Genomic DNA, 20,361 nt, shown 5'->3' with positions numbered 1-20,361 from the left:
AGTGTCGTGGGAGGCTGGCGAGGCTGGTCGGCTGGCGGCGCCGCTACGACGATGCACACCAAATGACGCATCCATCATGCCAAACGACATAGAATGGCGTTTCACGACGCTCCCTCCCTCCCCCCGTCTCCCCCAATAACCGAGGCCCGGCGGCGCCGCTCCCTTCGCCGACCGCCAAAAACGCGTCAATTTGCTGCGCGTTTTTGTTTTTGTTTCCATAACGGTGAAGTGATTCGCCTGGCGGTGCGGATGCGCAGCTGCGGGCCGGCCGATGTGCAGGGCTGGCGTCGGAGGGTATGAAAGAGTGGCGAAAAACAACTTTTTGGGAGAAAATGCGACCGAATATTTCGTTCGTTGGAGTATCGGACGCCACCTGACGGGTAGCCTCGCTGGAGCGTGGTAGCGCGGTGCTGAGCGCGCTGCGACAATATGACACAACGATCGCGGAGGGCGAGGGCAGAGTGTGAGCGCTGCATAGCGCAAAGGAGCTCCCCTTTTTTCCGGTTACCGTTGCGTCGCGGTTATGGCTGACCCTCCTACTCCGGTCCCCTCACGCCGTGATGTGCCACTCCCCGAACTACCCTTCACCGTGCCTCGCCCTCCTGCTTCGCCCTGCCTCGCCCGGCGTGAATCGTGGCACCGCATGATCTGGCCCTCCTCCCCGGTCCCCGCCCGCTGCCCCAGAGAGACTCGCCCCGCCATCGGGCACGCCCGGTACGCCTGCTCCCCGCCCGGCACGCCCGGCCGCCAGACTCGGCCCGGAAACTTGCTCCCCGTCTCACTTCCATCGGGCCCTATCGATCAGCGAGCCGCCTCCACTTATAGACAGGCGTGGGCGGCCGGAGCTTATCCCACACACTGTCGCGGCGTGGCGCCGCCGCGGACCCGAGCGCGTTAGTCCAAGACGGGCAGGTGCGGAGGGGAGGGGGAAGCCCGCGGCGGTCCGCGGCGGTCGCCGAAGGCCGAAACAGGAAACGGGTCAGCGAACACGCGAATGTGGAGACCGACTGCTAATGGCAATGCCGCGCCTCGCCAACTTGGTCCGCATTTAGGCGGCCTAGCCTCGCTCTGTCTCTCTCGCACATGGGGCGTGCTGCGTGGGTGCGAGAGAGACGACCAGGCACCCACAAGCAGCCCGCCGGCCGGGCTTTGGGCCGGAACGGCCCAGCGCTCCAAACTGTGTGTAGCCAGATTATTAGTGCTGCGCAGAGGCCGGATCGCCACGGGACGGACGGGACCTCCCCTCGTTAGAATATTCACAATGGCACCAGCTGGCAACCCTGCGAGGCCGCCAGGCCGCCAGCGCCGCGGCCTCTTCAGTACACTGCAAAGTGTTGGAAAGTGGTGAAAAACCATTATCGACCCGGCAGGCCGTCGCCGGGCCGCCGACTAGGCCACCAGGATGACGAGGTTAACGTCGCTAGATTGCAAATGCAAGGGGGACAGCCGAGCGGTCACGAAGTGGTGAGCGAGAGAGGCGGAGTTAACGATGAGACTTGGCTCGGTTGTGGCCTGCAAGAAGGGTCGGAAAAGCTTGTGTGTTGAGGTGCCCCTCACTGGAGGTAAGATGAGCCCAATAAAACAGCACCCCTTGGTGTGTTTTTGTTCCCTTTACAATGCAGATTATTCCCATCATTCCCGCTCGGGGCGTCCTGGCGAGCACTCGGCGGGGGGAGACGGGAGGCCAGAAATCCTAATCAACTCATTGTTTTAAGTGTGACACCTGAAATAAGATCGAAATTGGCACCGCCGGCATTTCAGGGCGGTTGGTCCGCCCCGTTCGCCCCGTTCGCCGGCAGCCAGAAACAATAGCAAGAAACAGGAACTGAAATGGGGTGGGGGGCCTTGCCGCCTTTGACAAAAGGAGGCCCTTCTGGTGCCGGCTCCTTTTTCATGGACGTTTCTGCTTGTTCCAGGTGCGATGTAAGGCCGGTTCCTGGAAGTCCTGGAGGTCCTGGAGGTCCTGAAGGACATGGCGGCGTAGGATGGGGAGGGCGCGAGGCCGTCCGGGGCGAGCTGGAGGCCCCCGCGACGGAGCCTCGCCCAAGGCCTCAGCGCTGGCCTGGCTGGCACTGGCCGCGGCCGCGCTCCTGCACTGCGTGACCGTGGCCGGCGCCGCCGTGCAGTACCCGGCGCAGCCCTCCACGTCCACGGCGCGCTACCGCATGCCCCTCGGGGAGGCCACCGTCTCCCCCAAGGTCGTGGACACGCGCTACGGCCGGCTGCAGGGCCTGCACCTCCCCCTCAAGGACACCCACCGCCACCTCAAGAACCTCAACGTGAGTACTGCCTCGTTTCAAGATTTAGCCTGTTGCGATAATTGTGTAGTCACAAAACGCTTTCTCTCCTTTTGCTGTCTTTCTACTTTTTTCGGGGTGCACGCCTACGTCAGGGTTTACGCCTGCGCCGACCACTCGGACGGCCACTGGGTCGAATCCAGGGTTAAAAAACTGTAATCCCCTCGATGGTATCCTTTTGGTTCCTCCATAGCCTAACAGGAACTCAGCCAGCCAAACAGTGCACAGAACTAGACCTGACTCCTCTTTGTCACTTTTTCCCTTTTCTAAAAACAGGAACGAAAATAAAAACAACAAATAAAAACTGAAGAGGGATAGACCCAAGTGATCCTCGCAATGTCATCTCATCGATATAAAAGCCGTTCTGGCCGAACTTTCAGTTTTTTTTATGTCCCTCCGTGTTTGTTTGGCGAAAACAACGCTAAAAAATACAACGCGCCCTTTTTCCACGCGCCAGCCCTCGGGAGTTGTTGTCCTGGTGCAAAAAAAATCTGTTAGTGTCAGGCGCAGAGAGGCTGGAAACTTTTTGGTGATGACCTCGGCTACTACTACTGTGACGGGCTCCGTGCAGCCGTGGGCGGCAGACGATATAATTGTCCACTTCTCTCAACAACAAACTGCGCACGCGCGCGCGCACACACACACACACACACACACACACACACACACACACACACACACACACACACACACACACACACATCCGAGTTTCGTACGCACCTGTCCGGCCCGTCGACTCACGTCAGCCAGCGAGAGCACGACCTGGAGCAGCAGGCACAATTTCACTTTGCTCCCCTATTGTTTACCTCGGCTACACTGCCACGGTGTGTAAGTTTTATTTTTCCTTCTAATTTGTTTCGAAGAGCGAAATGTTGGAGTGCGTTCGCTGCACGCCTCGCAGTGCAGCGGGTCGATAGCTCCCCGCTGGTCCGACGCCTGGCCGCTCAGAGACGCAGCAGTCGGCGTAGTGAATCGCCATTACGCCTCAAGTAATTTGCCACAGTCGTTATGACCTAAACACAGCACCGCAGGGCTGCGCGGCGCGGCGCTCCGCATCTCCGATCGTATAATGCAGCACTGCGTCGAGGTGCGGCCCGAGGAATAAGAAGAAGCGAGAGGGTTGGGGGGGGGGGGGGGCGTCGCCGCGGTCGCGGCATTGTGATTTACTCGGGGAGGTTCCGTCGCCGCATCCGACCCCCGCGGGGGCCCCTCAGCCCCGCAGCCTTGCAGCCCCTCGGTATGTGCCATGTATAATACTTGCGGGGCCTCGAGGGGGCCAAGCGGTCCGCCTTGCCGCCGGCGGGGCCCCGCCGCCCCACCCGCTTGGACCAAGATCCACCCGCGTAAGACGCCGCAAACGGAAGGCCTATGACACACGAGCCTTCGTATGAATGCCCCTCGTTACCCCCACCCCCGATTCCTCCCTAATATCCAATGCCCCCCTCCCCCAGCCGATGTGCAGCCGGGTGGTCGTAAACTTGGCCGTGCCCCTCACCGCCGCGCCCGTCTCCATGGTGGCTCCATATTCGCGCCATATTCTTTGCTTGAAAAGTTGGGCCGGGTGACGACGGGGACGGGGCCGGGGACGGCGCCGACGATGGAGGTGGCGACTCGCTTTTCCGCATGGCGGGGTAATCATGCCATCTCGGCGGACCCATCGAAGGCCGGGGGGAGGGCGAGAGGAATAGGATGTCGGCGCGGGATGGAACACTCCGTCATTTTGCCTTCCCCTCCTAGTTCAGTCTTCACAACAGTGGCGTGGAACTGAAGACATTCGGGGGTACGCGTTCAACAGTGGAGGGAGGAGGAGGTCCTTGGCGGTCCTCGGCCGTCCTCTCCGCAGCCCTCGGCCCGCCTGCCCCTTGTGATCGATGGTCCATGTGAGATTGGCAGGGGCCCGCATGCAGCCCAATTTCTTTCTGTGTGTTTAGTGTGCTCTTCCTTCTATTAGTTTGTTCTTGGGACGCAAATCGAGAAGCTCACCGAAGGGGCTGGGAGTTTCCGCCTCACCAGAAGGCTTCTCTGCCTCCTCTATCCGCTCCCGACGGAGTTCACTGACTTGAATCGGATGTAACCTTTTGTCCTGTTTCCCTTCTAACAATGCCTAATGAAGCCTGTCCTCTGCGACAAACTGTACCGAGGCATGTGTTGCAGGTGTGGCTGGGGGTGCCGTACGCGACCCCGCCCGTGGGGGGCAACCGCTTCAGCCCCACGCGCACGCCCTCGCCGTGGGACGGCGTGCGGCCCGCCACCAACCCGGGCCCCGCCTGCCCGCAGCTGCAGCCCGACATCCACAACGAGAGCGTGGCGCTGCTGCGGATGCCCCGGGCGCGCCTGCAGCACCTGAGGCGCCTGCTGCCGTACTCGTCGCGGCAGAGCGAGGACTGCCTCTACCTCAACATCTACGCCCCTGCGCCAGGTAAGGGGGTATCGCAAGACGGGTTCAATTGGAAGTCGGCCTTCAGGTGACGACTTCACCGCCTGGGTGCGGCTTCTTTCCCTGTCTCTTTAGCAGGTGGCCTCTCGATCCGGGGCTCGAATCGCCACAGTGGGACATTTACAGGGCCGGTAATGGACCTCTTTGTGGCCAGTCAAAGAGGGGTCGGAGGGCAAGCAGCTGACGGGGGCGTAATTCGCCTCGAACCTCGCTGCCTGCCATCCGTCGGGGGTCTCTCAGTCGGGCTGGATCCCCCAGGAGGCTATTTGACCAGTGAAAGCCAAATGACATCAATGACAGAAAGAGAGAAAAAAGGAGGGGTCTCCCCTCATTTACGCAAGGGGCATCCGTGGACACGCGAGCTTCATTTTACACGCCCCTCTGTGCACACAATCCCCCCACACTCTGCACACACCTACACACCCACGCTCACACGGACGGGAGGCGCGCGTCGGACTGGATAAAGTTGTGGGTGACAGGTCCATCTGGCGGTGGTTCTGAATGCCATCACGTGATAAGCCGCTTAGGGACCGCCCCCGGCCTGCCCCTCTGCACCGCCTCTGCACCGCCCCGCAATAACAGTGCGATAACGGCACTCCTAATCCCTCTGCGCGATTCGTCATTATCAGCAGACTGCTATTTATTCATGGCGGGTCCCCGCGGGCAGCCCAGGCAGTCCAGGCAGTCCAGCCGGGCGACGCGCCGCGAGTACCACCTCCAGTCTTTTGGAGCGTTTTTCCACTGCAAGTGGAGGCTTTGGTGTCCAACGGCTTAGCGTCCGCCTTTCCTTGACAGCAATCGACTGCATTGCCGCTGTTATCACGGATGCCGGTGATGAGAGCGCTAATTGATGGACGTTCATCATCGGCCGCTCTCTCTCTCTCTCTCTCTCTCTCTCTCTCTCTCTCTCTCTCTCTCTCTCTCTCCACCCGAGAGGCTGGCGGTGTTATTGCCGGACAGCCATCAATGCCACCGCATGCGGGAGGGAGATGTCGCCGCGCCGCCACCGCCTTGTCGACGACGCACAAAACACAGCCGCGCCGTCGTGCTCCGTGGAGCGGCCCAAAGGAGGGCCCTCTCTCTTTCCGCCAGACGTCCCGCAGCCGCCTCCACACACACATAAACTGCCAGACACGCTCACACGGACGCACGAACACACACACAAGAGGCGGCTCGGTAGAGCGAGCGAGACGGGCAAAGAGCTCCGGTAGAAGTAATGGAAGGTGGTCGAGTGTCGCGCAAAGCCATCGCCCTGACTGCCGGAGCCCCTAAGTGACGTCAAGAAACAACAACAACACCCTTCACACACACACACGCTCACACACAGCAGCGCGTCCGCGCAAACAGAGGTTGTTTAATATAATTATTTCGTTCTTTTGTGAACCTGGCCGGCATGACGGCATGCGGGGTGCCGTTTTAAATTAAAATGGTCATTTGGAACGGCTTACCGTGAGCGCACAGAGGAGAGGGTGCGTGGGGGGTGGGGGCTGGCGAACAGGCCGGCCCTCGCCCCTAGCCACCACAGCCCTCGTCTTTGATCCGTTTCCGGGGTCCTGCGCCGCTCCCTGCATATCCGGGCTCGAGACCTTGCACCGCATCCCGGTGGTATGAACAGGTCTACCCGGGACATTATCTTCGCCCAGGAGCAGGGCGGCGAGGGAGAGGACCTGCCTTGGGGCGGGGGCAGGGGGAGTAACAGGACAAGGCGTAGGTCGTTGTGGGAATTCAGATAGGTAAATTGGTCGCATTGGGACGAGTCTTATGGCGTCGGGGCACGCCAGCGACTCCCCCCCCTGTCCGACCGTCTTCTTTTCCCCACCCACCCCTCTGCTCTTACTTTGCCTACTTTGCCTCGGCCCACACACTCTTGCTGCGTATTTCTGCCATTCCGTTTGGTGCCCCCTCCACTCCCCTCATCAGCCCCTCTCTTAGCTTAGCGTGCGGACTGGGGGTGTGGGCGGCGGGGTGGGGTGGGAGGGGGTGGGCGACGTTGATGCTTACGACGAATTGCCAGTGCCCCTCCCGCCGCCCGCATTGCCTACAGCCCACCCGGCCCACCCGGCCCAGCAAGGCCCGGCGCCCAGCCCGGACCGCCCACCGCCCCAGCGGCTCGGCACGGCCCGGCACGGCGCGGCCGACGGCAGGCAAACCCGGGAAGAGAGTTGCGTTTCCGCTCGCATTGCGGAGTAAGTTAGGACAATTAACGAGCCGTGGCGCGCTTTTGTTTCTTGCGATGCTCCTTTGTGTTCGGGGCCGACATCGTGTTGAGCGCCCCGCCAGGGCCTGCCAGGCCTGGGGCGATTCCGGAGGTTCGTTTCGTCGCTCCGTCTCTCCGTCGCACCCCTACGGGACGCCCCACGGGTGCGAAAGGGACCGAGAGAGGCGACGACGACTCTCCCGAAGCTGGCCGCCGCCCGCGGCGCTGCGAGAAGTTGAGCGGGGTGCGGTCAGTGGCCGGCCGGGATCTGTTTTCGATACGGCCCAGTCCGCCTGTTACGCACTGGGGTGACTGCGGGCTAGTTAGAAACAAATCAGGCGAACAAAAACCAACTTCGAAGCGCATTGTTGTTCGCTTATTTTTGTGATTTTGTTTCTGTTTTTGTCGGCGGTCCGGGACGGAGGCGTCTGACAGCTGGCGAGCACCTTCCCAGTGGTCCTCGAATATCGAGTAACGCGTTTGACATGTGTGTTGCTGCGGGGGTCTCTGCTGCGCCGCCGTCTCAAGGACGTATCCTCTCCCCTCCCCCTTCCCTGGATTCACTTTTCCCAATAACGCCGATGCCTCTCCGACTTCCTCGCAGAATGCACGGCACGGCGCCGTCCAGGACGTCACCTGAATGCACCGCCCGCCTCTCATTTCGACTTCCAAGAAGAGTCGGCGCCGTCTGGGCGAGAGTGTGTGCGTGCGCGAACCAGCAATAAATACCACGCCGGAAAGCAGATCGAATCGAACAACTACACTGTGGATGCAAATGAAATGCGCGTGAAAGGACCACGTCTGGGGATTGGTCACGTGGTCCTTTCAGCACAAACGCGGTTGAGCTGGTTGAGGCCTTTCACACAGAGCAAACGTGTCGAGCTTCGAGGCTCGGAGGATGATTCCTAAAAGGAACAGCTTCTTGGTGGTTTGGTAACCAGATCAAAAGTCTATGGGAGCGGACTCGTCTGGCGTAGCAGCCGGCGTGTTTCGTTCCAAACTATTTACTTTTTGCAGGGGAGCAAAGGGGATGGGATGGGACTCGAGTGAAATACAGCTGCGTCCCACTCACTCGCACACATCTCCATTGCGTGACTTTCATTGCCATGTGTCTCCGCTCTGCTCGGCGCCACTCGGCGCGCGAGGTGCCGGCTGTTTTATTTGTTTTGAGTGATATCCACATCCCGGCCCGCCCACCCCGTCCCACTGAACGTGAGACGGACGGCGGCGGGCGGCAGCGGGTGCCAGGGAAGCGTTTGGCGGCGCGATAGCAAGTCGTAAAACGCAAGGCAGAGAGAAAGAGAGAGAACACAAGCAGCGACGCGCCTGCTCCGCCGATCCCCGACGGCGCGGCCACGGCCCCGGCCAAGGCCCCGGCACTGCGAGCCCCCTCCCCCCCATTATTTCCAGAGCCCTCTCGCTCCCCGCGCTCTACGCCGCTACGCCCTGCTCGTGTAACTGTACACACACAGGAGGATTGCGCACGCCACCCCGATAGGTGGGCCAGACTGAAAGCCTCCCTCGTCCCTTCGGCCGAGCCTCGACCAGGGCTGGGCCTCCCCGCCGTGGCCTGGTACCCCACTACGTGGCACTACGTGGGCCCACTATGTGGTGGCCAGCGGTCCAGAAACCCGCGCTCGGGATTCCGCGCCATGCAAATGAGGGGGCAGTGTCCGTAGTGTGCAGTGGGTTGGCGGCCTGGCCTCGGTGGCCACTGTGGCCTCGGCGGCGGGGCCGTGTGTTCCCACACACCTTTAGCAGCGCCTCTTGTAATCCTCGGGGGCCGTGATTGGGGTGGAGGGCTGGGGTGGGAGGGGGCGCCTCCCGTGATGAAGGGGAGGGGAAGTTGTCATGAGAGGTAAGGGGCACTCTGCGCGCGTCTCCTCCCAGTGTGCGTGTGTGTTGTGTCCGTATGAGTGTGCTCGCCACAGAATGGCTGGACCACCCTTTTGCGGGACGTAATGCTGGTTGTGTACAGTAAGGGAAAACAGCCTAGCTGTTACACTGGCAATGGCCACCGCAGACGAAACAACACAGCAGCAGCTAGCGGCATCACATGTTGTTCCGCATAGTGGCCCTGTGCCTCCGTGGCTGGCCCCGCCGTGGCCCGCCCTAGTAGTGCCGTAGCCTTTGTGGCCCTGCGGTACCCGTTCCGTGTTTGCCCGGGGCGCCCCGGGCACCTCCAGCCCATTGCGAGGGGGCGCGGGGGTGGCGCAGGGCTGGCGCGGCGGTTGACTTGGCAAGATAAGCAGACTGACACAAACGCCGCGGGACGCGAGGCACTGGGGGCCCCACTGGGGGGCCGCGCGGGGGCTAAGTCACCTTCAATCTCGGAGGTGCGTCGGCGTGGCAGCGCGTCGCAGGCGGGGCTGATACCGCGGCTCCGCCACCGCCCTCTTGAACTTTGCGCCGTCTTATCCCGTGCGCCAGTTTCCACCCACGGATTGCTCGCCGCTCTGCCACCGCTCCTAACGCGTTTCGAATGAAACGCCGAAGACGAGCAACTCACTCCCAGGATCGCACGCCAAATTATGCCGCCGAAAGTGAAAACTGTTCCATCTCATGGCGTGACCTCGTTGCGGCGCACCTGCTCCAGCCCAGGCAGCCGCGACCCCGGCAGGGCCCGGCAGCGTTACGTGGAACGTGCACTAATATTCCGGCCCGGTGTTATACGTTGACTGAAAATATAGCGGCGGTGACGGGACGACGGCGTGGGGACGTAACTGTCACATTGCCCGCGACAGTAATTTAGTGAGTTATTTACGGAGAAGGCAACCCGAGATGCGTCTTCCTTACGTGACCGGCGGCCTTGTCGCCCCACCCATATTTCTTGTCCTGACCCCGCCCGCCCCGCACCCGGCTAATATTTTTGCTGTTGTTGTTGTTGAGGGGCTAGTGACGCAGAAAATGACCGGGGCAGCCAGCCGGCCGGACGGAGGGGGCTCAGTCAGCCGCGGCAGCCATGGCAGCGGGGCTCACGGACACTGAGGGCTCACTCGCTTTCTTATGCCAGGGTTCAAGGCACGCAGTGGCGCGCAGTGGCCGAGGGGAGATAATTGAAAAGCGTAAACGCCACCAGGCAATTCAAAAGAGGGTTTGCGGTCATGTCGGAGACGATTTTAAGTTTTCTGCTTTCTGGAGTCACGGCAATGCTTGTTAGCATATCGGCTGCAACGCAGTGACAGACGACATATCGCCAGTCCCTCGAGCGCCAGGTAGACAAACGTCTTCCTTAATACACTTGGCACACCGGGGAGCCGTTCGGCTTGATATCTAAACTGGAGGGCAAATAAACCCTGTCGGGGATGCTGCAGACGTCACCCAGCTGCTCATTGTTTCCGACAGATTGCCTCTCAATTTCTCCAGCCAGCCCGAGTGCGAGGGTTGCGAGGACCACTCCTAGACTACTTTGTCCTTGAGAGGGAGGCTCTTGTCCTTTCAGAGGGTCGGGCTGCAAAGGTCAATCCCACCGTGCCATTTGTGCTGGTAATAATGAAGAGGAGTTTGGGGCGGCGCGCACTAGTTATAGTTGGGGATGTTATTGTATTGGAACTCCCAGCAGGCAGGCCTGGTGGGCTGGCTCACATCGCCTTTAACATTAGGAGAGAAAGGGGGAGGGGTGGAGAAGATGCAGGGAGCAAGGAAATCTCCCGGGGGGGAAGTGTCGAGGAAGGGGTAGCTGCCTAGTTCCGGGCCGAGCGATTGCCAATGGAGGGAGGGGCAGAGGAAACGGAAATTAGGTCCGTGAGTCCTCCGCCCCCTCGGTAGCACGCTGGAAAAGATGGGAGCGGCCGAGCCCCGGATGGAGGCTAGCGTAGGCGCAGGCCCGGGGGCCCAGCCGAAGCCAGGATAGAAGCGAGGTTTGGGCGCAGGCCCGGCCGAAGCAGGCCCACCCTATTATCCGTGTCGTTAGTTTTTGTTCGAGGGGCGCCAATGTGGTGCTGCTGCCTCACACGCGTCCGACATAGCCTGATAAGCAGGTCTAACACGTATGCTAAACTTATCGCAAGCTCGTGCCGCTTTGCGTTTGTTATTATCTGATTATGGAAACCGGCCCAAATGCCTGCGCCATAACCTCTGACATTCCCACTCGCACGGGTTTTTCTGCCCACGGGATCAGTGAGTCCCTTGGGGTTACTTGGGCTGCCATCTTGGATGCCCGTTGTCTAGTTGCCCGAAGAGTGAGTATGGATTTCCAAGGAGGCGGACCGTGACTATGGGTGTTAAAAACTACTTTCTTCTTACAGGTCCATCTCGTAATTTTGCCTTGTGCCCAATTTTGTTGCTTACTTTTTCTTTTGTATGTGGACGCGAAACTAAAACTCCACGTCGAGGCCCCCCGCTAGCCAGCTCTGGGCAGCAAGGGTGTCCAAGTTGTGATCCTGATCGATGTATCCGCAGCAGGTGCCCCTCCACACGTCCGAGGCCCGCACGGCCCCCACGGCCCTCACGGCCCTCACGGCGCCCACAACCCCGTCCTCCTCAAATCCGTTGTGGGGCTGGTCCTCAATTATTCAAGGCACCAGTGTTGCGCAGCCAGCGCCCTCTCACCGCGCTCCACGGAACTTATGAGGCGGAGATGGGATCTTTTCAGCGGTGGCGCTTTTCCAGACGGTCAGGAGGGAAGTGAAAGGAAAAGGGTGGGGGAGGGGGCACGACGGCGTAGCGTTGTTTGGGTGTGATGCCGCGTGGAAGGCGCAGCCGCAACTTAGGCTACATTTTTAATGACCGTAGCACGAGCGCAAAGAAACAAAAAAACAGAAAGGCTTGGCCGAGCCTGTTTTCTGCTTTCTCATAACCCCAGGATTTTCTCTATTTTTTGTTTGTTTTCAAAATGTGTAATTTTGGGTGGAAATATTCAGCTTATTTTTTGATGTGAAACCTGAATCCATCCCTCGCTTCCTCTCTATATTGCCAGAGGCCGTGAACCAGCAGGAAATAAACAGGTCTCGCCCCCTCCTCACCCTCCCCACACCGCTGGGGCCGCTCACAGAAAGATCAACGCCAAGTGATTGGGAAACTTGTGGCGACTTTGATGAGGCGAGAAGCAGCGGGGGACACTGGTCGATGGCCGGGTGGCCGGGTCGCGCACAGGACTTCAACCTAATCACTTCTCGCACGGTTGACAGCCTGGGAAACTCGCAACACAAAGAAAGTGCCACGGATCCACTTTCGTGTGTGCCGTTTAACGCCCTCCAGCAACATGTGTTTACGAAAATAAACTCGGAGGATGCTTGTCAACCTTGCATTCCCTTCTTTTAGTTGGATTTTTGACGAGCTGCAGCAGATTTTAACTAACTCAGAAAAGACAATTGGTCCTCCGTATTTTTTAAAATCAAATACTTGTTTTGGTGTTCAATGCAGCCAATTAGGTAAACATTCTGCAGAGTGCACTCAGGAAAGAAGATTTCGCGGCACTGAAGTGGTAAGCCCGACACGCGTTGTGCATCAAGGCCACCGCGTGCGTTGTGTGTTTGTTGGGTGCGAGGTGGATCACCTGCCTGAGCCCCACGATTATCCCAGCGCACCGCGCCTGTCCCGCCGGCAGGCCCACCCGGCCCATCGGGCCCACTAGGCCCACCATGCCGACCGGGCCCACCAGGGTGGACCGGCGAGATTTATCGCTATGGTCACTTGTCCTGATCCGGCCGATTTACAGACGTACACGTGTACATTAGCGCGCGGGTCCGAGGCATTAAACCAGCCAATCTGTTTAGGCGGCGGCAACTTCATGTTCTCTCGAATAGTGTCCGAAAGAGACTCGTAGCGACACTCCTCGGTCAAAGGACAACCGATTGGTCAGTCGAGGTGCGGGTGACCGTCTGACCGGTTCGCAAAGTGTTTTCACAGTTCCTTTTCCTTTACATGTTCTCCAACAAGCGTGGCACGCAGACCCGTGCCCGCGAGCGGCCTTGAGCCGACTCCCAGAGCAGCTGTAGCCGAGAGCGGCGAGGGCGGCTTGAACCAACGCCAAATGAAACGCAGGGCGCGATGATAATTTATCGAGAGATTTTCGTTGCCAACTGTGTGCGTACCTGCCGAGGGACAGTATTTTCCGTCGGGAATTGAAAGCCATTGCCTACCGCGGGGGAGCCCGCGAAAAATATTAATTATGCGTCTTGCTGTGCTGACATTAAACAATTTGGCATGCAAAGCATACTGCCCACGTAGCTGCGGGAGGGCAACGCCACCGAGCGGCCAAACAACGCACTGCCGTGAATGAAAGACCCAACATTTCGCCGTAACAAGGAGCCAGCAAAGTTTCTTTCCACCACACGTTGAGATTTTTCTTTCTTTTCTCGTGGGTCGCCCTTGTGCGATGCATGAAGGTGCCTGCCCGCTGCATAGGCCTGCCCACAGCCCACAGCCTCCGGAGATCCCGGCTGCAGGCACAGTGCCTACCTCCACCACGCCTGTCCTGACCATCCCACCCACTTCATTCGGCCCACTGTATTGTTGGCCCAACTTTACGTCTGCTGGGCTGGATTGCTTCAGCAGCAGCAAAGATTGTCTCCGCTACTAATCATCGCCGGGGAAGTCGCTGTGATCGCGTACAATGCGGACAGTGCTTAGTGTGGCTCGTTTTGTTGACGGCTTCTCTCCGTTGCGACGAGGGAAAAAAAGAGAAACAGACCAAAAAGAGCGCTTGTTGGCAACGAGTCTTTGGCTGGGTTCGTGGCCCTGTTGGGGCTTCCGTGTCAACGTCCCGCAAGAAAACGGGGGAGGCAAGATCTGCATGGTGCTCGCCGCGCACGGTGTCCAAAAACAAGAAAAGAAGGATAATTCTCTGCGGAGTCAAGCACTCTGTCGAGATTGCACGTCCTGAACTACGAAGCCCCTTTTTTTAGAGCTCCAAGAGAAAGGCTTGCAAAAATTGTGAAGCTTTCCTCAGGATTTGGTATTGATATCGTTTGCGTATTCCCGCAAGCCTGCGTGTGGCGGCCGGGCAGGTCCAAGCCGGTCAAGAGGGAGTGACACTGTAATACCACGTTTGCACTCCCATTCACGTAGTTGTGGCGCTTGAATGCCAGATAGGGGGGAATGTTGGGCCCTGCGCTAGCGTACCCCTGCGTGTGTGTGCGTGTGTGGTGGAGAGGGGTGGGGACATGCTGCGCCTACTGGACGGACAGGCGTGACAGTTATTGGGATTAAATGTGACACAAATACAGACCTTGCCCGATGCTGTTTTCGAATAGATCACGTGCCGATATGTATTGTATTAGTCGTGTGTGTGTGTGTGTCCTGAGCGCGTGTGTGCGTTTCCAGTGCGTGTAGGTGTGCGGGTGCGTGTGTGATGGTGCGCATTCCTCGCTGGGTGCGCATTAGAGTCATTATTCCTGGATCCAAAACCAAAGAGGGTGGGGGCAACGTTTTGTTTTAGGCGGCCCGCTAGTGTATGGTGGGCATCGGAGGTGGGGGTGGGGGGTCGCATCTGGCCGTGATTCCGCTACCCCGTATCACGTGAACCTGCGGAGCGCGACGGAGCCCGGCGGAGCTCGGCGGAGCGAGGGAGAGGGGCGCCCTAGTAATAACAAGAGCCATAGAGGCAGCTCGATGGCGACACGAATGTGCCATAATTGAATTTTAATCGGATGCCGTCCGTTTTGTGCGCCGCGTGTGTGCGTGTGTCAGTGTATGCGTGCGTGTGTGCGCTCATGCGTGTGTGTGCGCGCATCGCATGCGTGTGTGAGTGTTTAATAGGGCGTACCGGCCACCGATCGATGGCAATGTGTTCTTCATCCATCGACAATTTATTGGATGATGGCACTCCGAAGTGTGGGCTGCTGCCCTTAATTGATCGGAGTGCATCGTGAAAAATTCAACCGAGTAAAAGCCATTTCTCGATTGAAAGTATTTTTTCCCGTTGCGGAGCCGTGGTGTCAAGCCTCGTCGTTTACCCCTGACTCAACGCACATCTCTCGCTTATACGCCGCTTGGAACGGCCGAAGCCGTCTATGAGCTGTTTTCAGTTAACGGGTCTAGCCTCGCGGTGGTCCTGTTCGGGCCCTGCTAGCCTCGCGGCGGGCCCCGCGGTGATAAGGCGATCGGCCTGCAAATCCCGCGCTCCGTCCCCGCCGGCAATGATCCACATCCGACCGCAGACGGGTTGCGGGGGAGAGGGAAGGGAGCTCCTTCCCAAAGCGATTTCGTCCTTCATCCGGATTCAGTAGGGTGTTCGTCGAAAAGAAAGTTTTGCATCCGGATCCGGCTGCGCTGCCCGAACGGAACTGGGAAGGGCGAAGGGAAGGGCATTCATGACTGTATCTGGAGCCAGCCGACCGTTCCTTTAGACTTTCTCCAAACATGCGTGTCTCGCCGATCAGACGTTCAGCGCCACTTATCAAAACCAATATCTTGGTCGGAAGTTGGGGAAATAAATTTGTAGCGGGCCTCCTCTCTCTGTACGTGTCCTGGGGACGAAGCAGGACAAAACGAAAGGAGCGCACACAATGGGAACGCATTTTGTGTGCGCCTGCTTCGTTCTTTTACCTTTAACGCTCGCCAGTGTGTGTGGGCATGTGTGTGTGCCTTGGCGACTTAAAAGAAACATGACTTGTTGAGGTTAATAGGCGTGTTCCCCAAGTCCCTCAGGTCAGAGCTCGTTATGAAAATGGATAAGGGCCTGATCGTTTCTAGTCTGCATCGCAAATGCCGGATGAAGTTAGAGAAGTTGTTGAGCCGGCCGCTTTGTGCCACATCGGTGGGGCCGAACCATGCTGCCAAAATCAATACGACTGATTCAATGATTCACAGTCGATGAACATGGACTTCTGAGACTTTCTTAACTTTACAAGGGAAACATTCTACCGACTCGAAGAAGGTGGCGTCTTGAAACGTGTTTGCTGTTGAATTTTCGCAGCCATGAGCTCTCTTTTATGCATTCAGTTCATAAAAGACAACCGCCCCGAAGATGAAGCAGACTGCCCCTGACGCGTCTGCAAAGTGAAGCACGTGTGCACGGTGCGGCCGATACTACTGTGCTCTCCTGAAAGTTGCTGCTCTCCGTGGGCCGGGCCAGCTCCCTGCAGCAAAGACTGGGCTTCGAGTTTCAACTCCCTTTCCGCGGTGGGGCCGCCTTCCTTGGGCTGCGTGATGCGGGCTATGGCTGCCAGGCTGCGTGGCCGCGCTCAAAGAGTCCAGGGTCTTTACCCGCTTCAGGCATTGCGGTGCGAGGCCTGTCTCTCTAATTGATGATGCCATAGACATCAATCTGGGCCTGCTTCAAGTGGGAGCGGCCTGTCATGAGGCTGGCTGATGAACCTGAAGGGATTGTTTTTTCTTGTGGTACAGCCGAGATGCGGGAGGAAGGCCGCAGCGGCCTCGGCATTCACCCCTTTCCCGCCCAACCAGGAATCTCCTCTCACTTCTGACTAACATCGTGCGTATTTTTCACTGCCAAAGCCTCTGTGCAGCCGTGTCCACAAGCAAGCTTTGTGCACACAATTTATTCACGCATGATACGCATGGTCCACATCGTGACGAAATCTTTTAATTAAGATCTTTAAAAAGTAGATTAAAAGTGGGTGAAAATGTGTGTACACACAGGCTCATTGCATCCTGTCAGTCTTTGTCGAAATGCATCCCAGGCTCTTGCCACGCTGCTGCTGACCCACTTTGGGGCCCCGGAATGCAGCTGGGAAGCCGCTGCTGTGTCCTGGTGGAGGTGCAAGTCGAGAGAGGGGCTCAACTTGGGCGGACACGAGCTGATTGTGTGTGTGCGTGATGGTGTGTGACTGCGTGAGTCTGTGTGATGTTGAGAGGGGAGGGCAGGCAGAGTAACCGTTCTTGTGAGCGCGTGAACTTGTCTAGGAGGGAGCAGTCTGTGTTTGGATGCAGGGAGACTTCCGCACCACAGGGCAGACTGCGATATCAGCATGACAGACGCCGAAAGCAATAATCGAGTTTGAAATTGACTCCGTGTTGGCTGGTCGGCCGTATTTGCTGACAAGTTCCTACCAGCAGCAGTCAGATCTCCTGGCGAGCATCATGGAGCGTGCTCCGTGAATTCCTTCGGCGATCCCCGAAATGCACGTTGGGATTATTTTTAGGTTCTATTTCGGGCCCCTGCGTCCCTCTTGTTTTGTTACTTTCATTCCGTTTGTAAATTCAAACAAGCGCGCCTTACGCTGCTGGCGAGTTGGGAGCGGTCGAATCACTTCCTCTGTTCCCCTATTCACGCCCGGTCTTTGTTTCAGCAGAAAGGATCCCTCGGATTCGACTTCTCGGCGCGCACTATCGCCTCGCCCAAGCACTTGACTGCGCTCCTTCTTTTTCATTCCGCATTCTCATTTTTTTCCTCTTCGTCTGGCGAATCCTCCCTGCTGCTTATTTGCTCTTTTTTTTTATTTTGCTGCCGTGGCCGCATTCTTGAAATAAAGCCGCCCCAGCAACCTCAATTCCCTCTCCGATGCGGAATACAGAAGGCAAATTATGACTTCCCATTTCGACTGGCTGCATGAGGCACGGGCTGGACGGAGAAGGGAAGAGGGGTGGGGGGATTAGAATGTGTATCGATTAAGACGGGACCGGCGCGGCACGCGTGGGCGGGGACGGCGCGGACGCTGGTCACCAAAGTTTTATGGGCACGGTGACTGATGGCCGAGGCCCAGCGGGCTAAAAATAACAGTCAAGTGGGCCCCTGGCGTGCGGAAGGGACTTTTCAGAGCCTTGCCATCGATAGCTAAAATTCATCAAGCGATTGCAAGTAGACGGACGGGTCACAGAGACCAACTTTGCATTTTAATGACCTGCAGCTTTTCCTCTCAACCACTCAATATTTTCTGGGACTTAAAAAACTAATTTTCATGAGTATAAGGAGTCGTGAAGTAACGTTTTACTTTTCGCGGATATGCTTCAGACTACTGCGATCGCGAGACAGCGCAGTGCCCTGCTCGCTGTCAGATTGCCCCCTTCGCTCAGAGCCACCTTTTCACCGGGATGCCAGCGGCCGAGTCCGCCGCCGTATCTTGAAGACCAAGAAGGAGGATGAGGACGTGAAGAACGCTAGCCTGCTTCTCGTTACCGTATTTTTCCCCTCCTTTTCCCGCCATGAAAATGACGCTATTATCATACGAAATTCGGTGACGACGGCGCTGCCGGGGCGGCGTTCTCCGCGTTACACCTGTCGCCCGCGGCGTTGTACGCCCGGCCCCGCGGTCCCTTCCAACTGCCTTGCTTTTTTCTCCCTCTTTCTTGCCTCCGCTTTGCAAACGCTACAATACGTGTTTCTCGAGTTTATGCAAAATGCGCAGTCATTTCGCTCCTTTGATTTCAAACTTTGCAAGTTCCGGGGAAGGAGCGGGCGGCCCCCCACCGCGCTACAGGGCAGAGGGTGGCGTGTTCCTTTTGTGAGGCGGGCCATGGCGCGAGACAAGCGCTTTCGGCGAATGATTTTCCAGGTGTGGGGGGCGCGTTAGTTGACTGCGACCGCTGCTGACTCGACAGGAGGACGCGCATCGCGCAGCGCCGGACCGAGCGCCACTCGCGCTGGGTTTTATCAGATTAAGCGCTGCCGACTGCACCGCCACTGCGCAGGACGAATCCGTCTATGCAGCGCCATTGTCAGTGGAGTGCCAGGATAACCTTGTAATGGCGGCGGGGCAGTTGTCCGTGTTGACAGAAAAAGCAGTCATTAAAATTGAAAAACTAAAAGGAAACTGTATTGAAAACGCAGCAAGACCAACAACCGGCGACCCTCCTCCTCCTTCTTCTTCTTTTCTGACTGACACCCAGCGCCTGTTCAAAGCCGTCTGGTCCTCTTGTCCCATTCGGACCACTCGCGCGAATAAAGTCACGTCCGCACAGTAAAAATTATGATAGCCATTGTTTGGGCTTGTTTCGTCCCCGAGGCCCTGGAGGCCCCCGGAGGGGAGAGGGGCGATGGTCAACGATCCTGCATTTGAATAATCCGTGTGACTGCTGCAAACCACGACGGGGGGAGTCCGGCCTTTGTTTCATGGCAACTGCAAGACCGACCCTAGAAAAGTTGGTCTTTGTATGGGTGGCGCGAGCTGCCCGGGACGCGACAGGGTTGACGGTTTTGGTTGTACGCTTTTCATGCAAAGGCGAAAGTTCAGGGCGGTCCTAGGACTCTTTGCTACCCTCCCCTCTCTCTGCCGAAGACTAATTCCCCCCTTTGAATACATTTTAAAACTGAATGGACTACGCAAAAACTTGCATTCTTGCGCTGGTTCAAAATACTCAAAGCCCAGTATTTTCTTTGTGAAACCACCTTTCTGCAAGCCCTGCTAGGTTTTTGGAGTAGAAGATATGTTTCCGAGTAAGGCAGTGGTTAAAGTGTATTTGACAACACTCACGGGCTGCTCTGTTGCAATATTTGATTAATTAAGACACTCCTATGCTTGGCTTCGAAATGACTGAGGGACAAACACTCACTGACACACAAACGCCACCCACACAAGTTGCCTTCCAATTAGTGTTTCTGTTTTTCATGCCTGTGGCCGTAATGCCTGGATGGCCTGGACCAACGGCCACCGAAACATGCCCCTTGTTCCAGGCAGGACACGCTTGACAATAATTCATTTCTTCGCCGCCCCACCCTCTCCCCCCCTCCCCCTTTAAAACTCTCGTTCCTATGCGTTATGGCTTTGCCGCGAAAACGGGAATCGACATCAAGCTCCCCCGCACCTCTCCGCCTGCTGCTTTTCTAATTGCAGCTTTTGCAATGACTGCCATAATTAACGTGCGGCAGTGCCAGGGCAGTGCGACCCCCGAATGGGTTTTGTGGCCCCGCCCCGCCCCGCCCCGCCCCAACCCGTTTGCAGGCTGTGGCTTAGCCGGCAGGTGGGCAGGCCTTCGAGCCTCAGGCCGCTGGGATCCAAAGCGTGCCGCACACGTTTTTCTGCGAATACTTAATGTGTGTGCTCTGTTTATCTCGGCTCTGGCGGCGAGGCGCGGCCCGGCACGACGTGGCACACTGCTGCAACAGAGCCGCTGCGCTCCGACCTTATTACAGTCTGGTCGACAAGCGGCGGCCTCGCGTCACCCCCACTGCAAAAAAATAAAACCCAAACAAGATGAAAAGCGAGAGAAGGCTAAGGGAGGCTCGGAAAGGACGTGTCAATTCGCGGACCCGTAATTTGGGCGGCGTCTGGCGGCCCGGACGGGAGGGACTTGGTGAGGCGGCTTTTTACCAGTGCCGTGGTCCGAGGCTGACGCCGAGCCACACACTGCGGCCGATGTGCGTTTGCTCGGTCCGCGTCCCTCCGGCCTCAAAGCGCGCACGCGCCGCTTTGTTGAAATATTTAAAATAAAAGAGCCAGCGCGCGGATTCCCTTGTCGCCACCTCCTCATCTTGCCGGCCCCGCTGCCTCCGCTGCCCCCACTGCCCCCGCTGCCCCGGACGGGGCGTGGCCTAATATATGCGGGCGGCTGCCTTTCTGTTTGCGAGGTCACCTTTTCTTTTGCGC

At 58.0% G+C, this 20,361-nt stretch overlaps 1 protein-coding gene across 1 annotated transcript in view; it reads left to right on the top strand.

Moving 5' to 3' along the window:
- The first annotated feature begins 2,157 nt into the window (after nucleotides 1-2,157).
- The window catches only part of LOC117643965 (neuroligin-4, X-linked-like), a 76,006-nt gene continuing 57,802 nt past the window's right edge, over nucleotides 2,158-20,361 (top strand). The window contains exons 1-2 of the mRNA XM_034383151.1: nucleotides 2,158-2,279; nucleotides 4,452-4,716. Coding sequence (XP_034239042.1) covers nucleotides 2,166-2,279; nucleotides 4,452-4,716 — 379 coding nt within the window. The 5' untranslated portion in view covers nucleotides 2,158-2,165. The remainder of the gene's footprint in view (nucleotides 2,280-4,451; nucleotides 4,717-20,361) is intronic.

This window comes from Thrips palmi, unplaced genomic scaffold (genome assembly GCF_012932325.1).
Source record: "Thrips palmi isolate BJ-2018 unplaced genomic scaffold, TpBJ-2018v1 HiC_scaffold_17, whole genome shotgun sequence".
NCBI classification, from domain to species: domain Eukaryota; kingdom Metazoa; phylum Arthropoda; class Insecta; order Thysanoptera; family Thripidae; genus Thrips; species Thrips palmi.
The sequence above is the reverse complement of the archived record's forward strand: the minus strand, read 5'-3'. Positions and strand labels throughout refer to the sequence as shown.